This window comes from Rhododendron vialii, chromosome 11a (assembly GCF_030253575.1).
Source record: "Rhododendron vialii isolate Sample 1 chromosome 11a, ASM3025357v1".
NCBI lineage: Eukaryota > Viridiplantae > Streptophyta > Magnoliopsida > Ericales > Ericaceae > Rhododendron > Rhododendron vialii.
The window spans coordinates 28,252,495-28,267,220 of record NC_080567.1 but is presented as its reverse complement, the minus strand read 5'-3'; the positions used below and the strand labels follow the sequence as shown (position 1 = coordinate 28,267,220).

Sequence of the window (14,726 nt, the reverse complement as noted above, 5' to 3'; positions counted from 1 at the left end):
TTTTTTATTAGGCATTGGGCACTAAAATCTTTGGGCCGGCCCAGCTTAAAGTTTCTCTCTTGCCTCTCACAGAAAAAGTTGCTTTGAATGCAATACAATAAGAAAAAACCCTAAAAATTGTTTATATACTATTCTTTTCCATCGTCGTGGTTCGGACCAGTGCAAACCGTGGTCTGGACGGAGATTCCAGAATGCACTTTTGGAACGGTAGTAATGCTAAGGACGTTAAACTGATACGCCATTATTTAGTGCAAGAGAGGTCGGTAGAGAGGGAGGAGATTGTTGAGATCGTTTCATGAAGGATTTTTTTTTTTTTTGGATTATGTTCATGATTTATTGGGTCATTTAAGTTGACCTAATTAATAAATGGGTTGGACCCATTCTAACCCAACTAATAAATAAGCTGGGTTGGGTCTATTTTCTAATGGATGGATTTGGGTTCAATTTGCCACTCCTAATTCAGGATTTGAAGGTGCCTATGGTCATTCTTAAGGAAGGTAGCAAAGTTGACTCGCTCCCGTTCCCAAAATAATTATAAAATTTATCACCTTCATATACAGGCCGGGTCGAGTTTGATTTGAATAGTTACTCTAAGAATTAAACATGTTTATAGACTCGGTGTTTTGGTGAAATACTCTTTCAGGATTATTTTTGTTTTGTTTTTATTCAATTTTGTTTTGCCTTATTTAGTTTTGCATCAAATTTTTTTTGGATTATTGATTCATCCCGCAAAGAGAAAAATGTAAAACATAAATAATTGCGATCAAAACTTTAATATGATTCATTGTAGATAAAAAGATCCAAAACGAACGGATTTTGTGGATTATCTTTGTTTTTATTCAATTTATTTTTTTATTTTCGTTAATATATTTTTATTTTTCTTATTCTTCTTGTCGAGACGAAGCAATAATTGACAAAAAAATTGACACAAAGCTAACAAGGCAATTTTTTTTTGAATAAAGGTTAAAAAAATAATTGAAAAAGATTATTAAGCAAAAAAAAAAGAAAAAAGCCAGACCATTATTCCTTCTCAAACCCTGACCCAGAATTGAGTATGTTCTCTTAGCGGATCTCACTGAATAATTTCGGTAATGTTTTGATCGTACCGAAAATTCAGAAAAGCTGGGGGGCTGTTAGCGAAAACACAAAGAAATAAGGGGTCAAGTACCGAAACATATATGACCGCGATTGGCCATCGGCATGCTCGCTCGCTCGCTCTCTCTCTCTCTGTGATCTTACGCTAATGTTGGCGTTAAAGGTAAGCCAAGACGAAGCAGATTATATATATACGTTCAAACCCTTTTAACCCCACACACTCACACATACGTATATACAGAATCCGGATTCGATCGCCTCCAAAAGAATCCTTTCATCGACTGCATGGTCATCGTCGGTGATCGTAAGTTCTTATACTGCAAATTCCATATGTTTTTTTTTTTTAATCCAACGTCCACAACTTGAGAGGGGTTAATGATTTCTCTCTCTCTCTCTCTCTCTCTCTCTCTCGCTCGCTCGCTCGCTCGCTCGCTCTTTTCACATAAACCAATTTCGTTCTTGTTCTTAGTTAGTTTTCAGTGTGATTTGTGATGGCCATATATCATTCTTGTTTATTTCTTCTTCTCTGTTGTCAGTGGCGGACGCAGCAAATCACGTGTATTTTCATATTGATAGTAAAACTTGTATTTTGCACACACATATTGTGTGTATGTGTGTAAACCTGTTTAATTTTGTACATGCAACCTAAAAAACGATGAATAGCTTGAAATTTTGTATAGAAATTTCAAGAATCTTTTTTTTTTTTTTTCACTCAAGGGACTTGCGGGGGTGTATCCCATTATTTTTTTTCCTAATTAACCTAAAAATTATTATAATACGTGAGAATTTTTGTACGCGAGAATTTTTGTACCCCCTTAGGACCGCCCCTGTCTGCTGTTGTTCTTTTGTGATTCTCCGGAGTTTTGGGTTCTTGACTCTTGAGACTTGATGTAGCGTTGGTATTGTTATTTCGTTTAATATTTGTTTCTCAAACTGGAAAGGCATAATTAGCCTAGTAAAAGTTAGTTATAGTTGTGGTATTGTGGTTTGAGTGGTTCTTGTAAGGGAATGGCCTTTTGGGTCGGAATAAAATGTTGTGTTGTTGACTAAATTCAACTGAAAGATGAATGCATTGTAGTTGATAGTGGGAATATCTGGCAGAAATGCAGGTTGGGGCAATCTGACCTGTTACGATAAAAGGAAATTAGGGGAATCAATAAGTTTATGTTCTTGTAATTTCGATGTAGTTAGAGGTGGCATGGCGATTAAGTGGTCGGGGTGGGAAGATTAAATACAACCTACAAGATCTGGTAAAAGGGAGAAGATTCTACTGATTCATAAGGAATCAGCACTGATTATGAGGAATTTCATACGATTCAGTTTTATTCGTACAATAATTGCCACTGAGCTTTGAAAGGGTTTCCCCTCTATGACGATATATACAAGATCACACATATATTATCCTCGATTTTCTCATTTAGATGAATATTTGTTTGGATATAATGATTGCCTCTTCAACCTCTCTTTTGGTATTCTAGAGAAATTGTGTCAATGACTTTGGGAACAGTGGCGTAGCTAGATGGGGCCGCAAATAAATACATACGACTCTCTTGCGAAAAAAAATTCATTTGGAGTATCTTTTTTTGTAAGAATCTCACACGTTTTGAAGTTTAGTTCTCAAGGAATCATCCTCAACACAAAGAGAGAGAAGTTATTGATAGATTTAAGAAGATAATGAGAGAAATGAGGGAGGAGGTAACAAGGAGGTTGGCTTGACTTGCATTTTGTGATTGGATAATAATTCTAATTCCGTAAACTCGTGATATTGTGGAGGCAAAAGTTCAATGAATGGAAACTTGCTTGTGAATAATTATTCTTGATCAAAAGAAATAATTATTTAGTGGTCCTGGGCACCGTCACAAAGTGCCCCAACACGGTTCTCCATCACATATATGACCTAAATATGTGATAGAGAAGGGCGTTGGTACACCATGTGACAGACACAAAGAGCACCTAGAGTCTAGACTAACCCTTCCATATTTATTTCATTTCACTTATCAGACTTCCCATTTTATCCCCCTCTATATTGTAGGAGCTGTTCCAATGACTTCAACATTTGGAAGCACTCATTTTAGACCTTCGGCCTTTGGTAGTCAGTGTGGAGGAAGTAGAGTATCTGGCTATTCTAAAACAGTTGAGGTAGTAGATGGCGAAATGATGGTATCAACTGGACCGCAACACTTAGAATCCATATCAGCCATGCCTGTTTACAAAGATAACAGCACTGAAGAACTCCGGTGGGAGGACTACAAGTCAGGAGATAAAGGTATTATCTTTCTGGATAATTAGCAAATAACATGGACTGAATTTCTTTCAACCCTTTCTTTGATGAAAAAATTTAAATCAAGTGGGCCTAACACTATGAGCCAATTTGTAGGTGGGATTGGCTTTGGTGCTTGGGCTATGCAGCCAAACCTCTTTAGTGCTTCATGTTTGTCAGCCAAGTCAGCTTCAAATCCCTTCTCCTCCTCAACCCCTGCCAATATATTTGCTTCCGAAGCAGGAGCCTCTGCTTCTGAAGGCTTTGGAGAATCAAATACCCCTGCATTCAGTTCATTCAGTCCTTTTGGGCATTCATCTTCAATTCCGTTCTCCTCAGACTTTGGAGCATCAACTGCGCCTGCACCCAGTTCAACTCCCTTTCAGGCGTCTGCATGGCCTTTTGCGACTACATCATCGTCTACGCCGATGCCATCTGGAAAACCCTCAGCCTCTGGATTATTCGGGCCCAATAGATCTGAACCTTCTTTGTGTACATCAAGCTTACCTACATTTGGACCAACACCTGCTGTCTTTAGTTCTAGCGGGTCATTCAGTGCAAACTGTTATGGAACATCTACCCAACCTATATTTGGAGGTAATAATAAAAGCTCTGAATTTTTTGGTGGTGAACCCATCTCGTCTATGTCATCTCATTTTGGATCAGTACCCCCGAACTTTGTGTCACCCTCATTATTTGGACAAGCTACTGCCCAAGTCCCGGTATCTCAGTCTGTTGCACCCTCATTCGGTATTTCAGGTGGCCGCTGTTGTGTATGTCCATCAAACATGTCGAACACTGCATTCACTGGAAATGGATCCACATCCGCAGGAAATTTGTTCTCAAGCACGCAATTTGAGTTTCCACCAAATCTGTCTGGTTTTGGTCACGCAACTGTAAGTTACCCTTAAAAATTACTAATGCTTTTATACTTCTTGGAAAATCATTTAGTGTTATTATCTTCTACTTATGGTGTTTTCTAGAAAGGCATTTGTTGCTACGATTCACAGAATGTTTATCTCTTCTCTAGTTGCTTTATCTTCTTAATTCTTCTCATCCTGCCCTAGTTTAAATTTATTTTCTTGAAGGTCACCATTTCTTCATATGATTGCCGATTCATATCTGATTCAATGTTGTGTGGTATGCAGACTTCTTCCCCCAGTCCTTTCAAGCCAATGCAAACTGTTCCTTGCACAGGTGTTCCTATCGGTGACTTTGGGCAGTCAGTTCATGGCACAGGTGTTCCCGTAGGCAACTTTGGCCAGTCAGTACCGGGTAACTAGATTGTTTCATTCCTATCAAATTTTCATATGCAGTTAACGTACATACTTGGCCTTATTTTTGTTGCCATTTTGGAAGGTTTTAATGGCTTTCTGGGCATCGCATTCCTGCCTTGCTGGATTGCTTTTGGTCAACCAGTTGCTTCACCTCCTGGTTGGGTTGCCTCAGCTCAGCCTATTGCTGCACCTGTGACTTGTAACAATCCGTTTCACAGAGAAGGTATTCTTGTCCTCTTTGCTTCATAAAAGTGTTATGAACTCATTTCTTAGGATTAAGGAAAGGCACACCTAATTTCTCTCTTGAGGAAATTTTGTTTCATACTTTTTTGTTTATTTAACAAGGATCTAGTTCATTGACAAGTAAACAGTAGACAAGAGTTTGAGACGATAACCAACAATTGTTCTTTTCTTTTACTCGTCTTAGCTCTTAAGGATATGTTTTGTCTCTCTCTCTCTCTCTCTCTCTCTCTCTCTCTCTCTCGTTCTCTCTCACACACACACACACACACACACACCGCGCGCGCGCGCACACACACAAAATAGTTATGTCCAGCTTCAGCCTCTTTTATTTCCTCATATTCTTGATGGAATAGTTTAAATTATCTCTTAGCATGTAATACGTAAGATGATATGAAAGATCTATCAGAAGGTGAGAAATAAAGCAGTGCTCATTCTCTGATATCTAACATGTTACAGTAAATCATGGACATTTTACATAGAATTTTTGAAGTGTTAGTAGACGCATTATTTTGGAATTATCTGCATCCCAATCTACTTTGTATACTTTGTAGTACCTGGGGCCCCAACATATGGAAGCACTAATTTTGGATCGTCAGCCTTTGCTAGTAAGCACGGAGGAAGTAGAATAGAAGCCTATAAGGCAACAGTTGACCTAGTAGATTTTGGTAAGCTAAATTCAATATCGGCCATGCCCATATACCGAAATAAGAGCCCTGAAGAAATCCGATTGGAAGACTACCAGTCAGGGGATAAAGGTTCGATCCACTTGTGTAAATGGTCAAATGTATCTTTGTTGGATTTCTTAGGAACTATCATGCACTAATTTTTTTTCGCCCTTTTTTTTACCAGGTGGTCCTACACTCAGGATGGGCTCTGTTCATACTGCTCCAAGTTCCTTCTCCTCCTCAACCCCCTCCAATTTATTTGCTTCACAAAAACCAACCTTTACTTGCCAAAAATTTGGTGTGCCAACTACTCCTATATTCGGTTCATCAGGTTTTGCAGCACCATCTGGTGAATGTCAATTTGGCCAGTCATTTGCAACTCCCTTCTCTTCAACTTCAGCCAACTTATTTGGTTGCCAAACATCCGTGTTTAATTCCGCAGACTTGGCGTCCTCAACTCCATTCGGTCCACGTCCTTTCGGCCAGCCATCTGCAAATCCCTTCTCCTCTTCAACCTCTACCAATTCATTTGCTGCTTCCCAAACACCATCCTTCGCTTCGGCAGCCTTTGGAACATCGACTACTACTCCGTTAGCTTCGTCAGTTTTTGCAGCACCATCCTCTCCATCTCCTTTTGGGTTATCTGTAAATCCCTTCTCCTCAACCCCTTCCAATACGTTTCCTCCTAAGACATCGTCTTTCAGCTCTTCAGGCTTTGGAGAATCAACTGCGTGCCCTTTTACGACTGCGCCATCTACACTTTGGGGATTTGGAACGGCATCAGGCTTTGGGTCTGGGGCCAATGGCTCTGCACCTTCTTTCATTGAATCAAGCTCACCTACATTTGGATCATCGCCTTCTGTCTGCAGTTCTAGTTTCACATTTGGAACATCTTCTCAACCTGTGTCCGGATCACATAGCTATCCACTATTTGGAACACTCAACTCATCTGTCTCCTCTCTATTTGGATCAGTAGCCCCAAACTCTGTGTCACCCTCATCATCCGGACCCATCACTGCCCAATCCTTGTTTCACGCCAAGTGTCATCCCTCATTTCAGAAGACTCATCCTTTTTCTGGACAGAGTAATATTCCTTTGACGCCAAGTTTCATCCCTTCCTTTGGTGCATTAAACATTTCCAGCACTGCATCAACTGGGAATGGCTCTGAAGGAAATTTGTGCTCAAGTCCTACAAGCGCTGCTGGTTTTGATCCGACGAGTGTAAGTGGCCTCTAAAACTTTAACGTATGGTGTTAAATCATTTAGTATATTATTGTTATTCACAACCATTCAGTATATTATTGTTATTCACACTCTTGGTGCACAAATTGTTGATGTCTTAATTTGTTATCTGTCCCAGCGGGAGTTCTCATGCTCCTCCTAGTTTTAAATAGGTTCTATTCTCCAACTTCCCTGAAAACTTTTTTTGAGCGAAATTTATCGGTCTACATAGTGTTCTATGCAGAGCTCTACGCACACTCCTTTTCAGCCGGTGCCAACTGCTGATTCCGAAGGTGTTTGTTTAGGCAACATTGGCCGGTCAGTAGCAGGTAACTAGTTAATTTCACTCCTAGTCTTTTGCTCTTGTTGTATCGCGTACTCATGCCTTTGTTTATTATCACTTGCTGTTGGGAATTTACTTTGGTTTTAATAATGCATCTAATACTTTTTTCTTTTTCGCTGCCTTTTGAAGGGGATGGCTTTGGTTGGAATGCCTTCGGTCCACCAGGTGCTGCAAATTGTAGATTTTGAGGACATTGGAAGAGCACAACACTGAAGATTCGGAGTTCTCTAGAAACTCTAATTTGTTTACCGTAACAAATAACGAGAATTTAATCTGATTTAGGAATTGGAGTTTATTTATTAGTATTTTAGTTTTTGGGGTTTGTTTGTCTATTTTTTTTTTGTTTCCTTATTGAGATGATCTTGTTCGTAAAAGATTATGTTTTTTTTTATATTTTTTATGGCATAAGGGAGAAACAAAGATACGGTATTTGCTTATGTCCATCCCCCCCCCCTCTCTCTCTCTAGAGAGAGAGAGAGAGAGAGCCCCAAGTCTTCTCAGTGATGGCACTTTTGAGACAATTAACTCGCTGAGAAAAACTTATTCACGGAGGAGCCGTGAATAAGTTTTACGGTGCTCAATCTCGGCCGTTCAAAAGTGTTTTGGATGATCCGGATTAAAAACAATTTATTAACGGTAATAGATTGTTTTTAATGCGGATCGCCCAAAATACTTTTAGACGGCTGAGATTGCGTGGAGCCGTGAATAACTTATGGAATAAGTTTCTCTTACCGTAAATAGATTGTTTTTAATGTGAATTGTCCAAAATACTTTTGGATAGCTAAGATTACGCGGAGCCGTGCATATAACTTATGAATAAGTTTGGCTGCTGATTTTGTTACTTTTTTTTTTGTTGACGTCACTCTCCTGCAAGTATATTTTTAAAATATAATATACTTGCAGGGGAATGACAGTATATTTTTAAAATATAATATACTTGCAAGGGAATGACGTTAATAAAAAAAAAAAATTGAGTGGCAAAATTATTTTCTATAAGTTTCTCTCTTAACTCGCTACCTTTGAAATGCATACTTCTTGAGGCACATGTTTTGAATGATTGACACGAGAGAGAGACCCCAACTTTACCAAAAAAAAACCAAAGAAGAGAGAGAGAGACCCCCAAGTCTTTCTTACCTAAAGTTCAATGATTGTCAAGTCTTTCTTACCTTTAACTGAACTGCTACCTTTGAAATGCATACTTCTTGAGGCATATGTTTTGAATGATTGACAAGATACGCCCTGTAAAACACAAAGCATAAAACATCAGCATAAGCATTGGTTGTTCTTCTAAAAAAAGCCAATGGCTTTCCCGCAAAAAATGAGCCAAATAAAGCCACATAAAGACGAAAATAAGTCAATAAGCTAATTTTTTTGTCTTTATTAAAAAAAAATTAGATTTCGATCAAAATTTTTTAGTTTTTAGATTTCTCTTGTCATGAGGATGCAATAATTTCCAAAAAAATAATGATAAGCCAAGTGATACGAAATTTTTTTGAATAAGGACAAAAAATAAGCCACTTTGACTTGGTTCATTTTGTACCTTATCTTATCCATCAAAAGTCCAAATGAGGCCTGAATATTATGTTTTACAACTTTTGCTCGACAAAATGAAACTTTTTACAACATCTCAAAAGGATACATCGAAGGGGCTTGGCCAAAGTAAGAAAATCTTACTTGATACAAGCAGAAGAAAATAAAGCGAAAAAACAAAAGCTCCATACAATACCCACCAACAAAGAGTTGGCGAGGGCCTCCTCAACCAAAAAAGGAGTTACAATTTCAGCAATCTAATACCATCCATAAACACCTTAAATTCTTCCACCGTATACACCTTAATATTGAATTTTGCCTTCATCCACATGGCAACTCTAGTTTTAATCTGCTTCCCAACATCACCAGCTCTCATTGTTATATTGTTAAACACAATCATTCCTCACTAGCCACAAGGACCACAACTTTACAACTTTGGATGACTATTCATTCAGTCACAATATTGTTCCCCCTTGTTTTTTGGATGACTCGGTATCTGCTGCAGTGCAGTAGACTGAGTAATCCGTGGTTCCAATCACACGGTCCACTAGCGAGCTCAATTAAGCTCGCGAGGAGGATGTCCAAGCACTCGCCCGACCCCTTATCCGATACCCTTCCGCAATTTGCCGAGTGCCTTCAGGACAAGAAAATAAGTCGATTTTTAGGACTCGAAAGTCAGATCAACCAGGATGCTACTAACTTAAGTTGACGTCTATTGCTAAACATAAATAGTACTCCTAAATGCTATCATGCACGTATATTCTTTTAAAAAAAAAAAAAAAAAGATAGAGGCAAAGGGGAAAGAAAATAGGAAACGAAAGTTGATCTGATTGAGAAATATAAAATACATTAATTCATAACCTAGTTGGTAAAAAGTTGACTATGAAAATCAAGACATTGCGTTATAGAAGTAGGCACACATGAATGCATGGGGAAATTAAGCGCGCGCGCGCTCTCTCTCTCTCTCTATACACACGCCCACCTAATGATAACAACTTGAATTAACATAGGAATTAATATAGTAATTAGAGATTACAACTTGAATTAATATAGTAATTAGAGCAGTTTCGGGAGAGCAGGAGGATTAAGTCTTGGTACGTTCATTTTCAACAGAACTTTCTAACTGGCCCCACATAATTTTTTTTACCAAAAATGGGCCTCATATGATCATCTTTTCCATGCAACGCAATCTATATAAGTAGATACTTTCGTTGCTTCTTATCCCAAACTGTCAGTAACAACCTTTCATTATCCCTTGGTAGATTACATTATGTATGAAATTAGAAATAACATTAAAAAAAATTTAAGTTTTAAGTAAAGCCAGATTTAGCGGAGTTCCACATGAGTTAAGATCCTCTCATGTGACGCAAAACGAGAATCATCATGATCCTATTTCATGATCCAAAACATTCATGTAGTAGGTCTTGATTATTGTGTCTAACCTCCATGCCAAAAATCAAGTTTTCCGAAGATCGGTACATGTTTTGTCTGATCATATTTGTCATAAGAGAAATAAAAGGATCAGGCTCTAACCGTCTATCACTCTTGTGGCAAATATGATTCGTTCAAATCGATACCGATGTCCATCATCAAATTGATTTTTTTTGCATGAGCGTTATACACATGGAGACTTACAAAATGAACTGTTTGGATTGTTCGAATCGTTAAATGGACTGGTGATCGGTTCTGTTTTGCATCATGCTTGACCGATTTCCTAGTCCTAAATTAATGGGTTGCCCCAAGCGTAGGGCGGAGATCGACGCAGCATAATATCCGGTAAGTCCGGAGTCGAATCCACAGAGACGGTGATGTGTGCTGACTAAAAATTCGGGTTGTAGAATTAAAATTAGCTCTTAGGTAGCTACCCCTTGTTGTTTTGTTTGAGATTAACTAAAACTTAAGAAAAATAACTTTTCTTTTCAAATAATTAAAAAGAGGTACAGTCGTAGGGTTCATAGCACTCGTAACCAGTCCAGATCAACCTGCTCAATTTGGTATTCTTAAAAATGTTCAATTTTGGATTGAAAAGATACCCCGCAAGATGCGAAACCTTAGGGTCGCCGTATACCCATGCGCAGCGGAGAATGGGTTTTGGACCCCCATTCCCCCGTTCACAAGGGCTCCGACAATGCCCAGATTCGTCCGCGGGAAGTATTTTTCCAATCTTAAATCATTTTTACATTGTTTGATAAAAAGAGCAGTACCCGAACTGATCACGGCGTGCTAATCACCCCGCGACCCTACCTATATCACTACTCACTAATCATTATGTGATAAACAAAAGAAACCCTAAATTGAAACATGATTCTATTACGCAAGATGAAAAATAAACAAAAAAAATAACAATTAATTAAATACCAATGAATAACTTTAATAAAGAACAGAAATCAATACGAGTTACCGGTGTGCGGAGATCTAAACAAAACTTAAAAGAGAAAAACAAAGCTTCGAAGAAATCAATACTGTAAAATAAAGGTCGGAGTGTGTACTGAAAATACAGTGGGAGAAATTGCAGCCCTGTTCTTTCTTTAACCCTCGATCGCTGCTTGTGTTTTTCTCTGACAACCCTCCGTTCTCCCTTCTCGCAGCTCTCTGTCCTCCCTTTTATATTTTTTTCCGCTGACAGCCGCCCCCTTTTTTTTCAAAAGCTGCTGCCGACCGTTTTTTTTCAAAAACTGCTGCCGATTAGTTTTTTCCAAAAGCTAAAGCTGCTTTTGACTTTTTTTTTCAAAAGCTGCTTCCCACGTAGACGGTAGGGTAAAAAAAAGTTGTTTTTTTTTACAGGCATTGAAGGGAAGAATCACATAGAGGCCCTTGGGTTTCATCTACTTCGCGCTTTGACCCAAAACTTTTGCTACCTTCCGTTTTTACCCAAAATCTTGAAAATCGAGCTCGAGCAACCTTTATACATAACAACAAATAATAACAATCAGTTAACAAAAATAAAAGACTAATAAATATAGATTGGAGGGCGAAAATATACATATTTTAGCACTTATCACACCCCCCAACTTACATTTTGCTAGTCCTCGAGCAAAGAGAATAATAAAAAATAAATAAATTCTAACTATGTCACTTTCGTAGGACTCACGATTGCACTTAGCATGTGCAACAAGCCTTTTAAACCCCTAGGCGATCCCCAGAGGACGAGTGGAGTCTCGTGAGGGTTTACAGCAATGAACACCCGCAAACATTGTGAATACTTTTCACATGAACCCCAAAAACCTGTAAGACGGCTTAATGATATTTCAAGCAAAGAATATGAAGCCATCGCGATGAGATAATGGGCATAAACAGTTCTAGATACTATCAAGTCAGAAAAATAAGTCATGGCACCTATACTCAGCGTGTGTGAACAAGGGCTTCGGTTACTAGTGAAAAATAATCAAAAATTCTCTCCGGACCGAGTCTCGACTTCAAATCTCACCGTGTCATGCACTCAACAAATGAAATCACTCGAAACAAGGTGCATATTACTCTCAATATGTGCAGTCGGAAATATGTAACTGAAAGCAAAATGCTCTGCACAAGTTGACACAAAAAGAAAGCTCTACAAAGTGGATACACGATCTCATGAACGGAATGCCAAGTATTGAAAACTCTTTCTATCCACCAATTCACAGCCCATTGCCCCTAGGATCAAATAGGACTTTCATTCTGGTTATAACGTTAGGTAAGAGAAAGTATTTCAAGGTTAGGGTAAAACATTCAAGTGTCTGAGAATAAACTAACCACAACTCACATAGGACAAATATAACGATGCGTTCCCTCTTTCTTTCTTTATTTTCTTTTTTTTTTCTTTTTTTTTCTTTTTCTCTTTTCAACTTCACCATATTTCTCTCCCTAACTCTTTAATACAATCTCACATTAAGAACAAATGTTTCTTCTTCTACAATAATTTTGGTGTGTCCTTCCTTTTTGTCTTTCTCTCTCTTTTTCTCTTTTGAATGGGAAAGATCACCAACAATCAAAGTTCAATTCACAATTCCACTCATCCCCCTCTCAATAATTCACCTTCACATTATTAACTAACCATTCTCAAGACACAATATAGATGGTGGAGCTCAACAAGAAAAAGGTTGTATGCACGAGGCTCAAATTGGTTCATAAGTGATAAATGTGTGAATGAAGAAACGAACCGGCTCTAAATAGCAAAGATGGCCTATAATCCTCTCCAATGGGCAACACAACCATGCAACTTTCTAAATCCAAGAGATAAGTAGGCAATTCAAAACATTTCCAACACTTGACGACAAAAATAATGAGATCAACAACGAATTTTTTTTTTTTATTTATGACAAACAAGAGTTTATTTGACACCACTCCAAGAAAAGATAAGGCTCTAAACTCACATGGGGCATAAGTCTCCACTAAACTAGCCATCAAGAATAATCAAGTCACAACTCACAAGTAACCAAAGCCCAAACAGACGTGAAGTGCAAATGTGCTAAAAATAAATGCCATGACAAATTCTTCGCGACAAGCTAGTAAAAAGAACTACAATGCCACCACAATATTAAAAGAATGACTACCATATCTCAATCAATCGCAAGCCAATCTCGACAGCTTTCAAGTCTCATGCAAAAAGAAATCCACTATTTTTTTTTTTTTTTTTTTTTTTTTTTTGAATTTTTAAGAATTAGAAGAGTGAAAAACTTACCAAAGTATTAAGAATTAGAAGAGTGAAAAACTTACCAAAGTAATCCATCCCCCCAACTTAAACCATTCGATGTCCTCATTGAATACAAAAGAATAAAAATATAGGACATGGAAGAAAAAGAAGGAAAATGTATCACCTCGGAACGGAGAACTACGCAAGAAATAATATAGTGGGAAGAAGACCCCCCAACTTGAACAAAGCATCCTGCAATGTTAGTCCTCACAAAAAAATAATAATAATAATAAAATAAAAGTAACTAATCTAAGAAAGAGAAAAGAAAAGAAAAAAAACTATACAAAAAAAAGTTAATGACATTCAGTACTCCCATCACGTGAAATCCAATCATTCATCACACTACGAAGAGCAATCAAAATCAACATCTCAACCCACTTCAAGCACTCCATTACAAATTGTATGCGACCATGCCACAAAACCAAATACTTAGAATATCTTAATGGCCTTAGCCGCATTTGAAATTTAAATTCCACCAATTGCATATTTCGAACTAAATTAACTTTCAAGTTGTTGATGAGTGTCAGAAAAAATGAATGGTAAACCATATTAAAATTATCAACACCAAGAAAGTCAATTTGTTCTAACGTGATAATCTCTTGCAATAGTGGATGCTCAACAGGAGTGATGACATCAATATCTATGGCTGGGGGTATTTGATCATCAAGAACAAGTAGATTTTGCACAATTATTGGCAATGACTCCTCAGGAGTCGTGTCATGAAAATCCATCTCAAGTATACTAGAATGCTGTTGCACTTCAGGCGAACTAACTATTTCGTTAGTTCCAAGCGACTCTGTTGTTTCATCTTCCACTACACAAGAATTAATCACTTGAAAATTTTCAACTTGATTGCAAGAAAGAGAATCAGCTAATTGATCAAAATAAGGTGGCTCTATTTCCTCTTTTTCCCTCCCATCAAAACTGGTATCCTCAGAACTTTCAGTCAACTCACAAAATTGGAGCTTTTGGGTTAATTCATCTAAGAAATCCCAAGCGTCTTCAGGGGTTTTATCCAGAAATTCGTCAGTGGACCTAAAATCCACCTCGCATGACTTAAGGTTTAAACCACGGCAAAAGATAACCAGAAGACTGCCAAGCTCACAATTAAATGACCAAGAGAATACAACAAATTTAAATCGCTCCCAACACTGTGACAAAGACTCATCATCATGTTGAGAGAAATCTGATAGTTCTTGTAAAAGCATGTGAGTCTCATATGAGGGATTGAAATGATTGAAAAATTGTATTACAATCTCACCCCATGTCAATCTTGGACTCAAACAATTAAACCAATCTAAAGCACTATCACGCAAAGATGCTGGGAATACATGTAAAAGAGCCACTTCATCGTTAGCAAAAACCTCCTCAAGTTTATGAACATGCGAAAAATGATTTTCTGATGCAAAACCATAAAATA

The 14,726-nt window shown here is 37.9% G+C and overlaps 1 protein-coding gene across 5 annotated transcripts; it reads left to right on the top strand.

The window, feature by feature from the left end:
* Positions 1-1,208: 1,208 nt before the first annotated feature.
* LOC131306447 (nuclear pore complex protein NUP98A-like) lies at positions 1,209-7,545 on the top strand. 5 transcript variants are annotated; one of them, XM_058332676.1, is made up of 10 exons: positions 1,209-1,399; positions 3,128-3,361; positions 3,473-3,952; positions 4,115-4,251; positions 4,504-4,630; positions 4,715-4,855; positions 5,427-5,630; positions 5,725-6,761; positions 7,006-7,090; positions 7,234-7,545. In XM_058332676.1, exons 1-10 carry the CDS (start codon positions 1,381-1,383, stop codon positions 7,290-7,292), a joined length of 2,523 nt encoding a protein of 840 aa, XP_058188659.1. In that variant the 5' UTR covers positions 1,209-1,380; the 3' UTR covers positions 7,293-7,545. The 5 variants fall into 5 exon arrangements, with proteins under 5 accessions (XP_058188659.1, XP_058188658.1, XP_058188661.1 ...); XM_058332675.1 differs by having other exon boundaries at positions 1,211-1,399; positions 6,994-7,090; XM_058332674.1 differs by having other exon boundaries at positions 1,212-1,399; positions 3,473-4,251.
* Positions 7,546-14,726: the final 7,181 nt, after the last annotated feature.

Excerpts from the sequence above, each read along its gene's own strand:
- LOC131306447 (XM_058332674.1), top strand. Across the intron at positions 3,362-3,472 it reads CTACAAGTCAGGAGATAAAG|GTGGGATTGGCTTTGGTGCT; the intron begins GTATTATCTTTC and ends GCCAATTTGTAG. Across the intron at positions 5,631-5,724 it reads CTACCAGTCAGGGGATAAAG|GTGGTCCTACACTCAGGATG; the intron begins GTTCGATCCACT and ends TTTTTTTACCAG.